Genomic DNA, 13,802 nt, shown 5'->3' with positions numbered 1-13,802 from the left:
CACAGTAGGCAAGTTCAGTGATACACACACACAGAATAGGCAAGTTCAGTGATACATACATACAGAGTAGGCAAGTTCAGTGATACATACATACAGAGTAGGCAAGTTCAGTGATACATACACATACAGTAGGCAAGTTCAGTGATACACACACACAGAGTAGGCAAGTTCAGTGATACATACATACAGAGTAGGCAAGTTCAGTGATACATACACACACACAGTAGGCAAGTTCAGTGATACATACACACACAGTAGGCAAGTTCAGTGATACATACACACACAGTAGGCAAGTTCAGTGATACATACACACACAGTAGGCAAGTTCAGTGATACATACACACACAGTAGGCAAGTTCAGTGATACATACACACACACACACACAGTAGGCAAGTTCAGTGATACATACACACAGAGTAGACAAGTTCAGTGATACATACATGCACACAGTAGGCAAGTTCAGTGATACATACACATACAGTAGGCAAGTTCAGTGATACATACACACAGAGTAGGCAAGTTCAGTGATACATACATACAGAGTAGGCAAGTTCAGTGATACATACACACACACACAGTAGGCAAGTTCAGTGATACATACACACACAGTAGGCAAGTTCAGTGATACATACACACACAGTAGGCAAGTTCAGTGATACATACACACACAGTAGGCAAGTTCAGTGATACACACACACACACAGTAGGCAAGTTCAGTGATACACACACACACACAGTAGGCAAGTTCAGTGATACATACACACACAGTAGGCAAGTTCAGTGATACGCACACACAGAGTAGGCAAGTTCAGTGATACATACAGAGGAGTTGTTAACTTGTGGACTAATCTGCCCAGTCACATTATCACTGCAGGAACGCTTTCACAATCTAAATAAACAAGAGTAGATAAACACTGGAAAGATTATGGCTTCCGAATAAATCTCCATTAAAAGCTAGCCATCACATAAGCAATTGCGTATTCTTATAAATAGTTAAATAAAAAATCCTAATGATGAGGCAACATGCTGATCAAGCCTAAACTGAGCCGTGCAGATGCTGTGAAAACTACCACTGCTGCCAGTTGTTGCTGCAGCTGCTGTTGTGAAGCTTCCTTCTTCTTCTTCTTCTGCATTCACTCGTATGCACACGAGTGGGCTTTTACGTGTATGACCGTTTTTACCCCGCCATGTAGGCAGCCATACTCCGTTTTTGGGGGTGTGCATGCTGGGTATGTTCTTGTTTCCATAACCCACCGAACGCTTTCATGGATTACAGGATCTTTAACATGCGTATTTGATCTTCTGCTTGCATATACACACGAAGGAGGTTCAGGCACTAGCAGGTCTGCACATATGTTGATCTGGGAGATCGTAAAAATCTCCACCCTTTACCCACCAGGCGCCGTCACCGTGATTCGAACCCGGGACCCTCAGATTGAAAGTCCAACGCTTTAACCATTCGGCTATTGCGCACGTCATGTGAAGCTTCCAATGCTGTGGAGAGATCTGGATGACTTGGATCGGCTAACTTGCGTGGAACTTACTGTTTCAGCTACTGCTGCTGGCACTAACATTACTGACTTGACGTATGGCATTGATACTAGCAGCTGTTACTGCTATCATTACTGCACACGTTGTGAACTTTCCAAGGCTTACAGCAAATGCTGGAGACTGGTGTGCAAAAGGCATGATCAGCTGTACGTCTGTCTTTCTTTGTGTCTTTGTGCACTTGTTTGTTGGGTTAGTTTTTGTAGTACATTAAAAAAAAAAAAAAAAAAAAAAAAGCTTTGAATTTCTTCTTTTCAGTACTAGTCAGTGGTGGTTGCATTAGTTACTGATGCAGTAGTAGCCTTCTGTTGTCTGGAATAGGTCTAATTTTGAAAATGTCTACTTCTATTTGAGACTGTAATGCGTGCATACAAAACGGGTTTGTATGTTTATGATATATATCTTTGTATGCAAATATTTCAACAAGTGAGTGAGTGAGTGTGCGTGCGTGTTGTGTGTGAGTGTGTGCGTGTGTGTGTGTGTGTGTGTGTGTGTGTGCACATGCATGCAGTCTTGCATACATGCATGTGTCCCTGTGTGTGCATGCGTGTATGTAAGCGTAAAGGGGAGCGAGAAGACAGAGACAGAGCAAGAGAGAGAGAGAGAGACAGAGAGGATTAAAGGCACAGATAAAGACAGCAATATCGAGAAAGAGAGAGCTTCATTTTGAGACTGAAGACAGACCCGTGCAGGTATACCAATTCTTTAATAATAATAATAATAATAATAACAAAACGAACCGCAATACTGGTTCACAACAATTCTTTCACGACATTAAAAAACAAAAACAGAAAACAATGAAGCATTGTGCGCAAGTTCACGTCACTGAGATTGGAATACATAATTGAAAAATTTTAAAGTGTAACGACATAAAATGATAATTTCTGCACCATATGAGTGCAATGGCTTACACATACGGGTATTTGCAATACTCTCTCTTCCACCGAGTCTTGTATAACAAGGGAAAACTTCGCGATAGGCTGCCTGCGAGCGAGGATCACCGCCCGTGCAGTGCTTGTAGGTCAAGTGACCAACTTCCAGCCTGCGTCGTCAAGTGACCAACGTCCAGCCTACGTCGTTGGGCGTGCGACCTCCCAGCATGCACCGCAGCCCTGCGTATATATAGAGGCTACACTGTAGGTTTCGGCGCTTTTTGCAATACTCGTTCAGCTTCAGCGACGCCATCATGGATACCTCTAACACCAACTTCAACCATGCTCAACTCCATTCGCAGGATCCTACAGATTCTCAAATCCTGCCAACTCTCAACTGATGGTTGCCTTTGAAATGAAGCTGGGACACTGAAAAGTGTGTGTTGACAAGACTGAGATTGGTGTGAACAATAATCAAATTCCATCAATACTAAATGTGAGGAAATATGCTTTCAGAGAGAGGCTGTAAGTTTAGTGAAGACAGTGCTAAACGTTACTGAGATTAATGTACCCTATACTCAGATCCTGCCAAAACTAAATACATTGAAAGTTTGCTTTCAGAAAAAGGCTGGCAAACTGGGATTGGTGTACACAATATTCAGATCCTGCCAATGCCACAGAAATTTGCTTTTACAAAAAAAAAATTGAGCCCTGATAGCTGTGCAATAAAAAAAGAAAGAAAAAAAAAGCTATCACTTTCTAGTAAGCTGCATCAATGATCGTCACCAAAATCTTCCTCCTTCATCTCTGTCCCATGGTTTATCATTGCACATACCTTCATGGAAATTCATCTTGCTGAAAAAAAAAGAAAAAAAAAAGAAAGCATTCTGTATCAAATGTTTTCTTGTTGACTGTCCCTTTTTGCCCTGCGTCCCAATGTCAAAGAATTCTTTAAAATTCTCTGGAATTTGGAACTAGTGACAATTAAAAAATAAAAACCAAAAGAAGAAAATTCAATCTACAAATGTTTGTGTGATTCTGTTGCCAAACACTGGCATGTACAAATGAGCTCAATTCTTGGCAGAGGAAACAAGATATATATATATCTACACACACACACACACCATTTGTTGACTCAGTGACATAAGAAAACACATATCAACATACACACTGAATGCTGGGTAAATGCCTGTGTAACCAGAAAAGACGTTGCACACAGGTCTTGCGAACGCAGAAAAATAGCAAAGCCTTAAGAATGAGGCTGGAGCACTTAAAAGCGGTTTTAACATTACTGACCTTTCTGCAAAATATAAATGGCAAAATAGATAACCATGCCCTATTATAAAAAAAACAACAACCCAGTGATGAGCAAATACAGATCAAACAAGAAATTAGGACATTGTCATTGTGTAAACATCACCGATATTCACACACTGAAACTTGGTCACAAATTGTAAGCGAACATGCCATTGCACTGTTCATGTTTGTTTGTTGATGACAACATCAATTATGGGGTGGAGAGAAAGGGATGAACAGGAAGACGGAGTTTCCTCCCTTGAACTACACTTTGTTCAGCTTCTGTGTGACAGATTTCCCGACAAAGGTCGTGGTCTGCAACAAAGAAAAGGGACAATGATTAAGAGAAAGACCAGTAGCTGCAGTACAGTGGTTATCGTGCACTGATGGCCGAGTTCTGCAGGCTCAAAACCTTTTCGAAGCCAAAACGTCACACACACACACACACGCACACACAGTTGAGTTCGTTCAGTTACTGAAGGAGGTGTCAGTGTTTCAGTTTTAGTTTCAGTAGCTCAAGGAGGCGTCACTGCGTTCGGACAAATCCATATACGCTACACCACATCTGCCAAGCAGATGCCTGACCAGCAGCGTAACCCAACGCGCTTAGTCAGGCCTTGAGAAAAAAAGAAAAAAAAGAGGTGAATAAATAATAGATAAGCTTACATAAATAAATAAATAATAATTATGATATAAAAAAGGTAGTAGTAATGATAATAATTAAAAAAAAAAAGACAAAAAAAGACAACAATGATGATAAATAAGCAAATAAATGTAAAACATGAAGACACACATTCACACATACACCCACACATGCATAACAGATATGCACCAAACATGCAGTTTCACAGATATGAAAGCACAGTCAAATACATATAAACGTACATGAGCTCCAACACACACACACACACACACACACCACACACGGTTTCACAACGTTTGAACAAATCCACGATATACTCTATACCACGTCTGCTAAGCAGATGCCTGACTAGCAGTGTACCCCAAAGCACTTAGTCAGAACTTGAGCCTCGCAGAAAAAAAAAAGAATACATAAAACAAAAAAATGGAAAAGACATTGAATTAATGAATAAATAAATTAAAATAAATCTAAAAATGAGACAAAATAAAAACAAATAAGCACGTAGATAGAGAAATATAATAAAACATAAAAGATAACAATGAAAATAATAATACATCAACAAATAAGCAAATAAATGTAAATAAACACACAGACACGCACACATACACAAGTTCACACACACACACACATGCACCACAGATATGCACCAAACATGCAGTCTCACAGAAATGAAAGCACAATCAAATGTACACGGGCCCAACACTACACATTATGATATAAAAGCACATGAACCACACATACACACATGTGGACTCATATTTGTATTTGTATTTCTTTTTATCACAACAGATTTCTCTATGTGAAATTCCGGCTGCTCTCCCCAGGAAGAGCACATCGCTACACTACAGCGCCACCCATTTTTTTGGTATTTTTTCCTGTGTGCAGTTTTGCTTGTTTTTCCTATCGATGTGGAGTTTTCTACAGAATTTTGCCAGGAACATCCCTTTCGTTGTCATGGGTTCTTTTTCGTGCGCTAGGTGCATGCTGCACACGGGACCTCAGTTTATTGTCTCATCCGAATGACTAAGCGTCCAGACCACCACTCAAGGTCTAGTGGAGGAGGAGAAAATATCGGCGGCTGAGCCATGATTCGAACCAGCGTGCTCATATTCTCTTGCTTCCTAGGCGGACGCGTTACCTCTATGCTATCACTACACTTATTACATATATACATCTGCATCCACCCTCAGAATTGTCCTTGATTGCATTATACAACATACAATCATTAACAAGGAAACTAAGATGGAGGATGAGTCAGAAGACGACGACAACAATGACTGAAGACGACAATGACAATGAGGTGATTCAACTGAACATGCCATCAACAACAATGGATCCCAACCAACATCAACTGTATATGATTTTTATTTTTATTTTTTATAATTCATTTTCATAACAACACACACCATGTAATACAAACAAAACTGCAGCAGCACTGTCACAAATCCCCCCCCCCCCACCCCCCCACTCCTCTCCACCTCCCTCCCATCCCCCCTCACACACACACACACACACGCACGCACATGTATACGCACACCCTCCATACTCACGGAGGTCATGACGTTGCCGTCCACCTCTCTGACCGTCTCCCATTCCTTGTCGCCCACCCCCACACTCCCCCCACTCCTCTTCACCCCCCTCCCTCCCCTCCTCACACACACACACACGCACATGTATACGCACACCCTCCATACTCACGGAAGTCATGACGCTGCCGTCCACCTCTCTGACCGTCTCCCATTCCTTGTCGCCCAGCTTGTACTTCTCCACTAACTTCCCTCCATCCACTGACACTGTCAGCTGTTAACAAACAGTCCAGAGTAAGGATCAGGAATCTTGACATACGTGTTTACAGTCCAGTTCACAACACAGGGCCATATCTTCTTCTTCTTCTTCTGCGTTCACTCGTATGCACACGAGTGGGCTTTTACGTGTATGACCGTTTTTACCCCGCCATGTAGGCAGCCATACTCTGTGTTCGGGGGTGTGCATGCTGGGTATGTTCTTGTTTCCATAACCCACCGAACGCTGACATGGATAACAGGATCTTTAACGTGCGTATTTGATCTTCTGCTTGCATATATACACACGAAGGGGGTTCAGGCACTAAGCAGGTCTGCACATAGGTTGACCTGGGAGATCGTAAAAATCTCCACCCTTTACCCACCAGGCGCTGTCAGCGTGATTCGAACCTGGGACCCATGCAGTTTTATTTGTTTTTCCTATTGACGTGGATTCTTCTACAGAATTTTGCCAAGAACAACCCTTTTGTTGCCGTGGGTTCTTTTACGTGCGCTAAGTGCATGCTGCACACGGGACCTCGGTTTATCTTCTCATCCCAATGACTAGCGTCCAGACCACCACTCAAGGTCTAGTGGAGGGGGAGAAAATTATCGGCGGCCGAGCCGTGATTCGAACCAGCACGCTCAGATTCTCTCGCTTCCTAGGTGGACGCGTTACCTCTAAGCCATCACTCCACATGAGTGGTCTCCGACCTAGGATAGACACTACAAAATTGTACTCATATCATCCCCTGCGCTCCACAAACATCTCACAGCCCATCAAACACATTACCTTTGGGGTGGTGCCATCCGCAGCGTGGAAGTCAAAGGTCTGGCCCAGCTGGAAGGTGTAGGTCTGTACAGGCACCGCGTCTGTGGCAAAGGCCACCACACTAGTGTAGGTGTCCCCGGCCAGGCTGAACTCTACTGTGTAGGACAGCTTGCGGAACATCTCGATCTGCTCCGCCTGGAAGCCTGGAGGGAAGGAGGGAGAGAATGAATGACTGAACAGTGGATGGGTAAGTGAGTGACTGACAGAATAAACCATCTGGATCCCCTCCCATGGGAAAGCCGGACGGAAGGAGGGAGCGAATGAATGAATGAATGAAAAGTGGATGGATATGAATGAATGAATGAACAGTGGATGGATAAGTGAGTGACTGGCTGAATCAAACATCTGGATCCCCTCCCATGGTAAACCAGAGGGAAGGAGGGAGCGAATGAATGAATGACTGAATGATGAACTGTGGATAAGTGAGTGAATCACTGAATGAATCAGTCAGTGAGTGACAGAATGAAACTTCTCAACCGGCTCCGCTGGCATACCTGGATGGAAGGAGGAAGTGTCATGAACATGTATATGAACAATGATAATAATAATAATAATACATAGTTTTTCTATGGCGCGATATCCAGCACCAATGCTGCTCAAAGCGCCTTACATACTAGTTGACTTTTAACACGCCTTAAAAAAACCCCATATCAACTGCTATCTGACAATGGAAAACATCCAGTGTGTTCATTATGAATGCAAAAGCACACTAAAGATTATAAAAGCTATGAAGTAAATAAGGCTTAGATTAAAACAAAATGCATTTCACAGAACACACACACACCCACACGCACATATAAATGTCCCTCCCTAACAGACACACACACACACACTGACATTAAATATCAACTGCACTAAAAACAGAACGATGGGATGAGTCAGTGAATGAATTTAACATGCACCTTGATCAGTTCTGCTTAGAAACACAGAGGGACAGCGAATGAATGAATGAATGAATGATGAACTCTGAAGCTGGATGAGTGAATGATCAAGTGAATGAAGGAGTTTGTGGCAGAATGAAGCATGCAGACTGGCTCCAACTGGAAACCTGAAAGGAAGTCAGGAGGGAACGAAAGCATGGCTCAACACTAACAGTTGCCAGGCTGCCCATGGCAAGAAGATCATCATCATCATGTTGGGTGACGGGCGCAATAGCCGAGTGGTTAAAGCGTTGGACTGTCAATCTGAGGGTCCCGGGTTCGAATCACGGTGACGGCGCCTGGTGGGTAAAGGGTGGAGATTTTTTACGATCTCCCAGGTCAACATATGTGCAGACCTGCTAGTGCCTGAACCCCCTTCGTGTGTATATATATATGCAAGCAGAAGATCAAATACGCACGTTAAAGATCCTGTAATCCATGTCAGCGTTCGGTGGGCTATGGAAACAAGAACATACCCAGCATGCACACCCCCGAAAACGGAGTATAGCTGCCTACATGGCGGGGTAAAAACGGTCATACACGTAAAAGCCCACTCGTGTGCATACGAGTGAACGCAGTAGAAGAAGAAGGAGTCATGTTGGGTAAGCGAAGCCCTTTCTGTACCTGTGAAACCAGGCGACAATATCTTTAATGACCAGCAAAAGTAGCATGTAGAATTTTTATTTATTTATTTTTAAACATCTGTTAAACTTTGGATACCGATCATCAGATATTCTCCAGCAGAGTGAAGATTCTACTAGCAGACGATGTTTCAAGTCACCTCTTCGGCAGGCAGAGTGGATCAGCTCTAAGGCAACTTGCCACTGGCTGCTATTTTTAGACAGCCAATGGTAATTTTTCGTACAAAATCTAGTTTGTCTTCTGACATTTCAAACCTCCTCGAGTTACCGGATTCAAAGACTCATCCAACTTAAAACCTGGTGGTCATGGGTATGTTTTCCAAACACATTGAGCACAGCATTCTCCTCCTGTAATTATTGTTGTGCCTGTTGGAAATGTTGTTCTTCCTTGTGTGTGTGTGTGTGTGTGTGTGTGTGTGTGTGTGTGTGTGTGTGTGTGTGTGCGTGTGTGTGTGCATGTTGCAGTGTGTGTAACAGTACCTTGAGAGAGAGAGAGAGAGAGAGAGTGTGTGTGTGTGTGAGACAGTGAGTGTGTCGCTGTGTGTGCACATGTGGTGTGTGTGTGTGTATGTCCACATCTGTCTGATTCATGCAAGTTTCTGAAAACTGGGAATATGTGCAAAAACCATCCAGGCAAGTGAATTTTCCACTGCTTTGCCCGATTGGGCAAGTAGAAAAAAAAAAAAAAAGTCAATGCTGAGCCCTGGAATCAATGAACAATGAGCTTATGATGGGGGTGAGTGAGTGAGTGACTAAATGAAACATCTTGATCCTCTGTGCTGGAAAAAAAAACTGCGGTAAATAATAATAATACTAATAATGGATACTTATATAGCACACTATCCAGAAATCTGCTCTAGGTGCTTTACAAAAACGCTTTGTTAACATAAAACATTACATCTATGTTACATACACATACCAAAATATGACTACACACACACACACACACACGCACACACACACATACACACACACACACTGCATACATACATTTTAACAATACATGTGTATCTAACACTAAGTAACAGCTACCCTAACAGTAACACACACGCACACATAGGCAGGCACAAACTTACATAAACGCACGCACACACAATACACATTCATATATATACATGCATGTAGTTATGTACACATACATATGTATACATACATAGTCAAATAAATAAATAAAACAATAAAATGAGAAGGAAGTGAGGATGGAAAAACGAATTGATAAAAGGACCAATCAACCAAAGAACCAACTGTCAAAGAAGGAAGGAAGGAAAGTATGTACAGTGAAAATAAAATCTTGTTAAAAATCATTCTGATGACTCAATGAATCTGCATACACACGTGACACGTGTGTGTGTGTGTGTGTGTGTGTGCATGTGTGTGAGTGTGTGTGTGTGTGTATATGTGTTTGTGTGTGTATGTATGTATGTGTGTGTGTGTGTGTGTGTGTGTGTGTGTGTGTGTGTGTGTGTAAATAATGAGAGGGGAGAGGAACATAATCATTTAAAAAGAAAAAAAAAAGGTATGCTTTTGACTTTTGGCTGGTTTGGTTCGTAACAGCTTATCACCCCCTTTGCCAGCATCATCTGCAAAGAATCATGTCTGGCATGCAAGTTGTAAGTGACTTAAGAGTCTTGTTGTGTTTTCATTATCTCATACGCTGAGAAAATGAGCTGAGGCCAGGGCGCTGTATATGCGACATTTCACAGCAAACCCAACATTGTACCCTGTCCATAGCCTTCTCACAGACAAAATATTTAATTTTGGCCCAGGCATTTCCCACATGTTTCCAAGCCACTGATCTAGGAGGCCACATTCCAGCACCAAGAGCCTACAAATAGTACAATGCAGCTCTGCAAATTAAGTCAATGGGGGTGGGGGTGGGTGTTCAATGGCGCACGCAGGGCACCGTCTATAAACGAAAAATAAATCGATAAGGCACAAAGCCAGACAGTGAGCATCCACCTTGAAACTCTCCTACAGTAGAGACGTCACATCACCACTTTCTCCAAACAAAAATTTCTAATGAATTTCTGATTCACTGAATCTGTCAACAGAGAAATGGGAAACTGTAGCAGCCTAATGGCCACAAACAACTGTATGAACCAACAAACTTACAAGTCAGAATTTCATCAGTTTTTGTGTAAATTTATCTATCAATCAGTTTACATTTTGGTGCTAATTATTACCATGGTATTCAAAGACCTGGAGTTAACTGTAATGCTCCCAGACCAAGTTATTAATCTACTGAACACAGACAACAGAAATTCCAGACACAATACTCACATTCAGTGATTCACCAACTTATAGAGAGACGAACTGGGGCATGACTTACACTCCCCCCCCCCCCCCCCCCCCCCGACTTTGGGATCATATTGGCACTATCACTGACTAATGTAGTGTGGAAACCCAGCAAACGTTTACTTTTTATGGTATTGAAACTTCCTGTTTTGAAACTTTCACTGACGGGCGCAATAGCCGAGTGGTTAAAGCGTTGGACTGTCAATCTGAGGGTCCCGGGTTCGAATCACGGTGACGGCGCCTGGTGGGTAAAGGGTGGAGATTTTTACGATCTCCCAGGTCAACATATGTGCAGACCTGCTAGTGCCTGAACCCCCTTCGTGTGTATATGCAGGCAGAAGATCAAATACGCACGTTAAAGATCCTGTAATCCATGTCAGCGTTCGGTGGGTTATGGAAACAAGAACAAACCCAGCATGCACACCCCTGAAAACGGAGTATGGCTGCCTACATGGCGGGGGTAAAAACGGTCATACACGTAAAAGCCCACTCGTGTGCATACGAGTGAACGCAGAAGAAGAAGAAGAAACTTTCACTTATTTTCAAATCCCCCCCCACCCCCTCCCAAAATACAGAACCGCTGTGAGAGAAAGCGCTGATACAGTGTAGTCTTTTCACAACATTATTCATGACAAAGTTCAGTTGAAAGTGACAGTCGGAGTCCAGTATCAGTTGTTGCAGTTGAGATTAAGCGTGCTACAGATGGGGTGATCTGAAACACCCGGAATCTTTACCCCTGACCAAAGCTGCAGTTTTTAAATTTTTTAAATTTTTTTTTTTTTTTTTAGGAGAAATCTGTGTATGTCTAAAAGTAAAAGTTCTGCAAGTGAGCAGGATAGTTTCAGCATCCCTGGAAAGTTCTTTCTTTCTTTTTTTTGTCTTTTGTATCTTTTTTTGGGGTCTTTTTTTTCTTTTTTTTAATCTTTTTGTCTCTCTTTTTTTTGTTTTGTTTTTTGTTCCTTCCATCATCATTTTTCTCCTTTCTGTTGTCTTTTCTTTTTTTTTCCTCATGTTTTTAATCTGTCTTCTTCCCAATGGCATGTTCAAACACTTACAAGACCATGCAACATATATTACACATACATGATGGCTTCACACAAAATCATACTCCCTGAAAGAGAAGCATGGTATACATACACACACACACACCCTCTCACTCTCTCTGTGTGTCTCCTTTACTCACTCAATCCCTCCAAAGCTGCAGTTCACACACTTGGGACTTGTACTTTTGATGTCTTTGCCTGCTGGTGTTTCCCTGCTTTCAACTCATGCACTGTCTACTCACTTTCGCCTCTGAAAAATCAAATTTTGCTAGGTGTGTCTGTGTGCTCATCCAAATCGATGGACAGAGTGGAGCAGCCAGGATGTTTCGGACGACTGAAGCCATTCACCATGCCCTTGATGATTTCCATTTGGAATATCACCATAGTCCCTGGGGTCCGCACAGTCTGCTTGTAGATTATGTAAGCATTGACTGCAGCAGAGTCCAAGCAGAAGAAAAAGAAGTTTCTCCACCACATTTTGTTCTTGAGTTGCGACCCGTAGTACGATCGCATCACATCGTGCTTGTCAACGCCTTTTTTATACCTGGTGTACTCTTTGACTGCCCGAGGTCTGGAGAACCTGGCTCTTTTGGAGCCCCCTGCACTTTTCCTGACAACAACTCCATCAGATCCATCATGAGCAGTAGACAGAAGAGTCAGAGTACGATGATCGAACCAAGCGACTGCCTGAAGGCGCCCTTTTTTCTTGGCACTGCCAATCTTACGATACCAGCGCAAAGTATCACCAGGGCTTTTGACACAGTTGGCTTCTTTCATGTCCTTTGGCAAGCCTTTCCTGTAGGCATGCACACCCCCACAGGCCAGAGTGTCATTCAGAAATAAGTTCTCAAGAAGGGGAACTGATGTGAAGTAGTTCCCAAAGTACACAGTGTGCCACTTACTGTAGTAGGGCTCCATGAGATGTTTCACAACACGTTCCCCAAGTGACTCACGGGAACCTGCAGGCAAGTCACTGTCCACTGAATAATTCAGCATGTAGAAAGAGTCAGCATCACAAACAGCCCACACCTTCAAATTCCACTTTGTTGGCTTTGCTGGCACGTAATGAAAACCACCACGCCCCTTGCACTTGATCATCGCCTCATTGACAGCAAGGCATTTCCCAGGATGAAAATTCCTAGAAAAACTGTCCTGGGTCAATGAAATCAGAGGCCTGACTTTAAACAGGGGATCATAACCTGGCTGACCTTTGGCAACAGCAGCCGTTGAATCAGCAAAGTGAATGTAATTATTCAGTGAAAAAAACCGACGTCTTGACATGACAGATGAAACCCATGGATTGTAAAAAGGACAGCCAGACACCCAGTATAAAACAGCATTAGGAAGTGGAGCAATATTCATGTACATGAGAAGACCAACGTATGCACGGATTTCATCCACAGTTGTAGGTTCAAAATGGTCATTCACCTCATTTTCTGCAACACCTGATGCCATGAGCCTTTGCTTCGCGTACAGGTTGGTTTGTACGGCCATTATTCTATACACATCCACTGGGAATACAAGTGAAAAATAGTCAAAAGGTGACTTCAGATTCATTTGTGGCTGTGGAGGTCCAGTGTATGCATCAAAAACAGGAGTTTGAGATGGAAAAATAGCCTGTGACCACTGCGACGATCCACGACGATACAATCCACCGGAGTCAACAAAGTTACTGCCACTGCCATAAATGTCATGTTCATCGTCATCATTCGACTCTGCACTCCAAGGTAGGTCGTCGTCAGTCGATTCCTCACTCCAAGGTTCGTCGTCGTCACTACTTTCACTAGTGTTCGAGTCATCAGTGTCAAAATCAAGCGCTTGGCGAGCTAAATCGTCCACAGTAAAGCTAACTGTGCTGTCACAGTCACTGTCACTCATTGTTCTTCTCTGTCAGTCACGTAACAGAGTGAAATTTATATTTAAAAAAAAT

At 42.7% G+C, this 13,802-nt stretch overlaps 1 protein-coding gene across 2 annotated transcripts in view; it reads right to left on the bottom strand.

Moving 5' to 3' along the window:
* Positions 1-2,236: 2,236 nt before the first annotated feature.
* Positions 2,237-13,802, bottom strand: part of LOC143275949 (fatty acid-binding protein, liver-like) — a 40,479-nt gene continuing 28,913 nt past the window's right edge. The window contains exons 3-6 of one of the 2 annotated variants that reach the window (XM_076580297.1): positions 6,935-7,116; positions 6,083-6,160; positions 5,911-5,934; positions 2,237-4,032 (exon numbers count right to left, since the gene is read on the bottom strand). In XM_076580297.1, the coding sequence (XP_076436412.1) occupies positions 3,982-4,032; positions 5,911-5,934; positions 6,083-6,160; positions 6,935-7,116 (335 nt within the window). In that variant the 3' untranslated portion in view covers positions 2,237-3,981. Of the gene's footprint in view, positions 4,033-5,910; positions 5,935-6,058; positions 6,161-6,934; positions 7,117-13,802 lie in introns of both variants that reach the window. The other variant, XM_076580295.1, reaches the window with a different exon arrangement.

Source organism: Babylonia areolata, chromosome 31 (assembly GCF_041734735.1).
Source record: "Babylonia areolata isolate BAREFJ2019XMU chromosome 31, ASM4173473v1, whole genome shotgun sequence".
Taxonomy (NCBI): Eukaryota; Metazoa; Mollusca; class Gastropoda; order Neogastropoda; family Buccinidae; genus Babylonia; species Babylonia areolata.
This window is presented reverse-complemented; position numbering and strand designations above follow the sequence as displayed.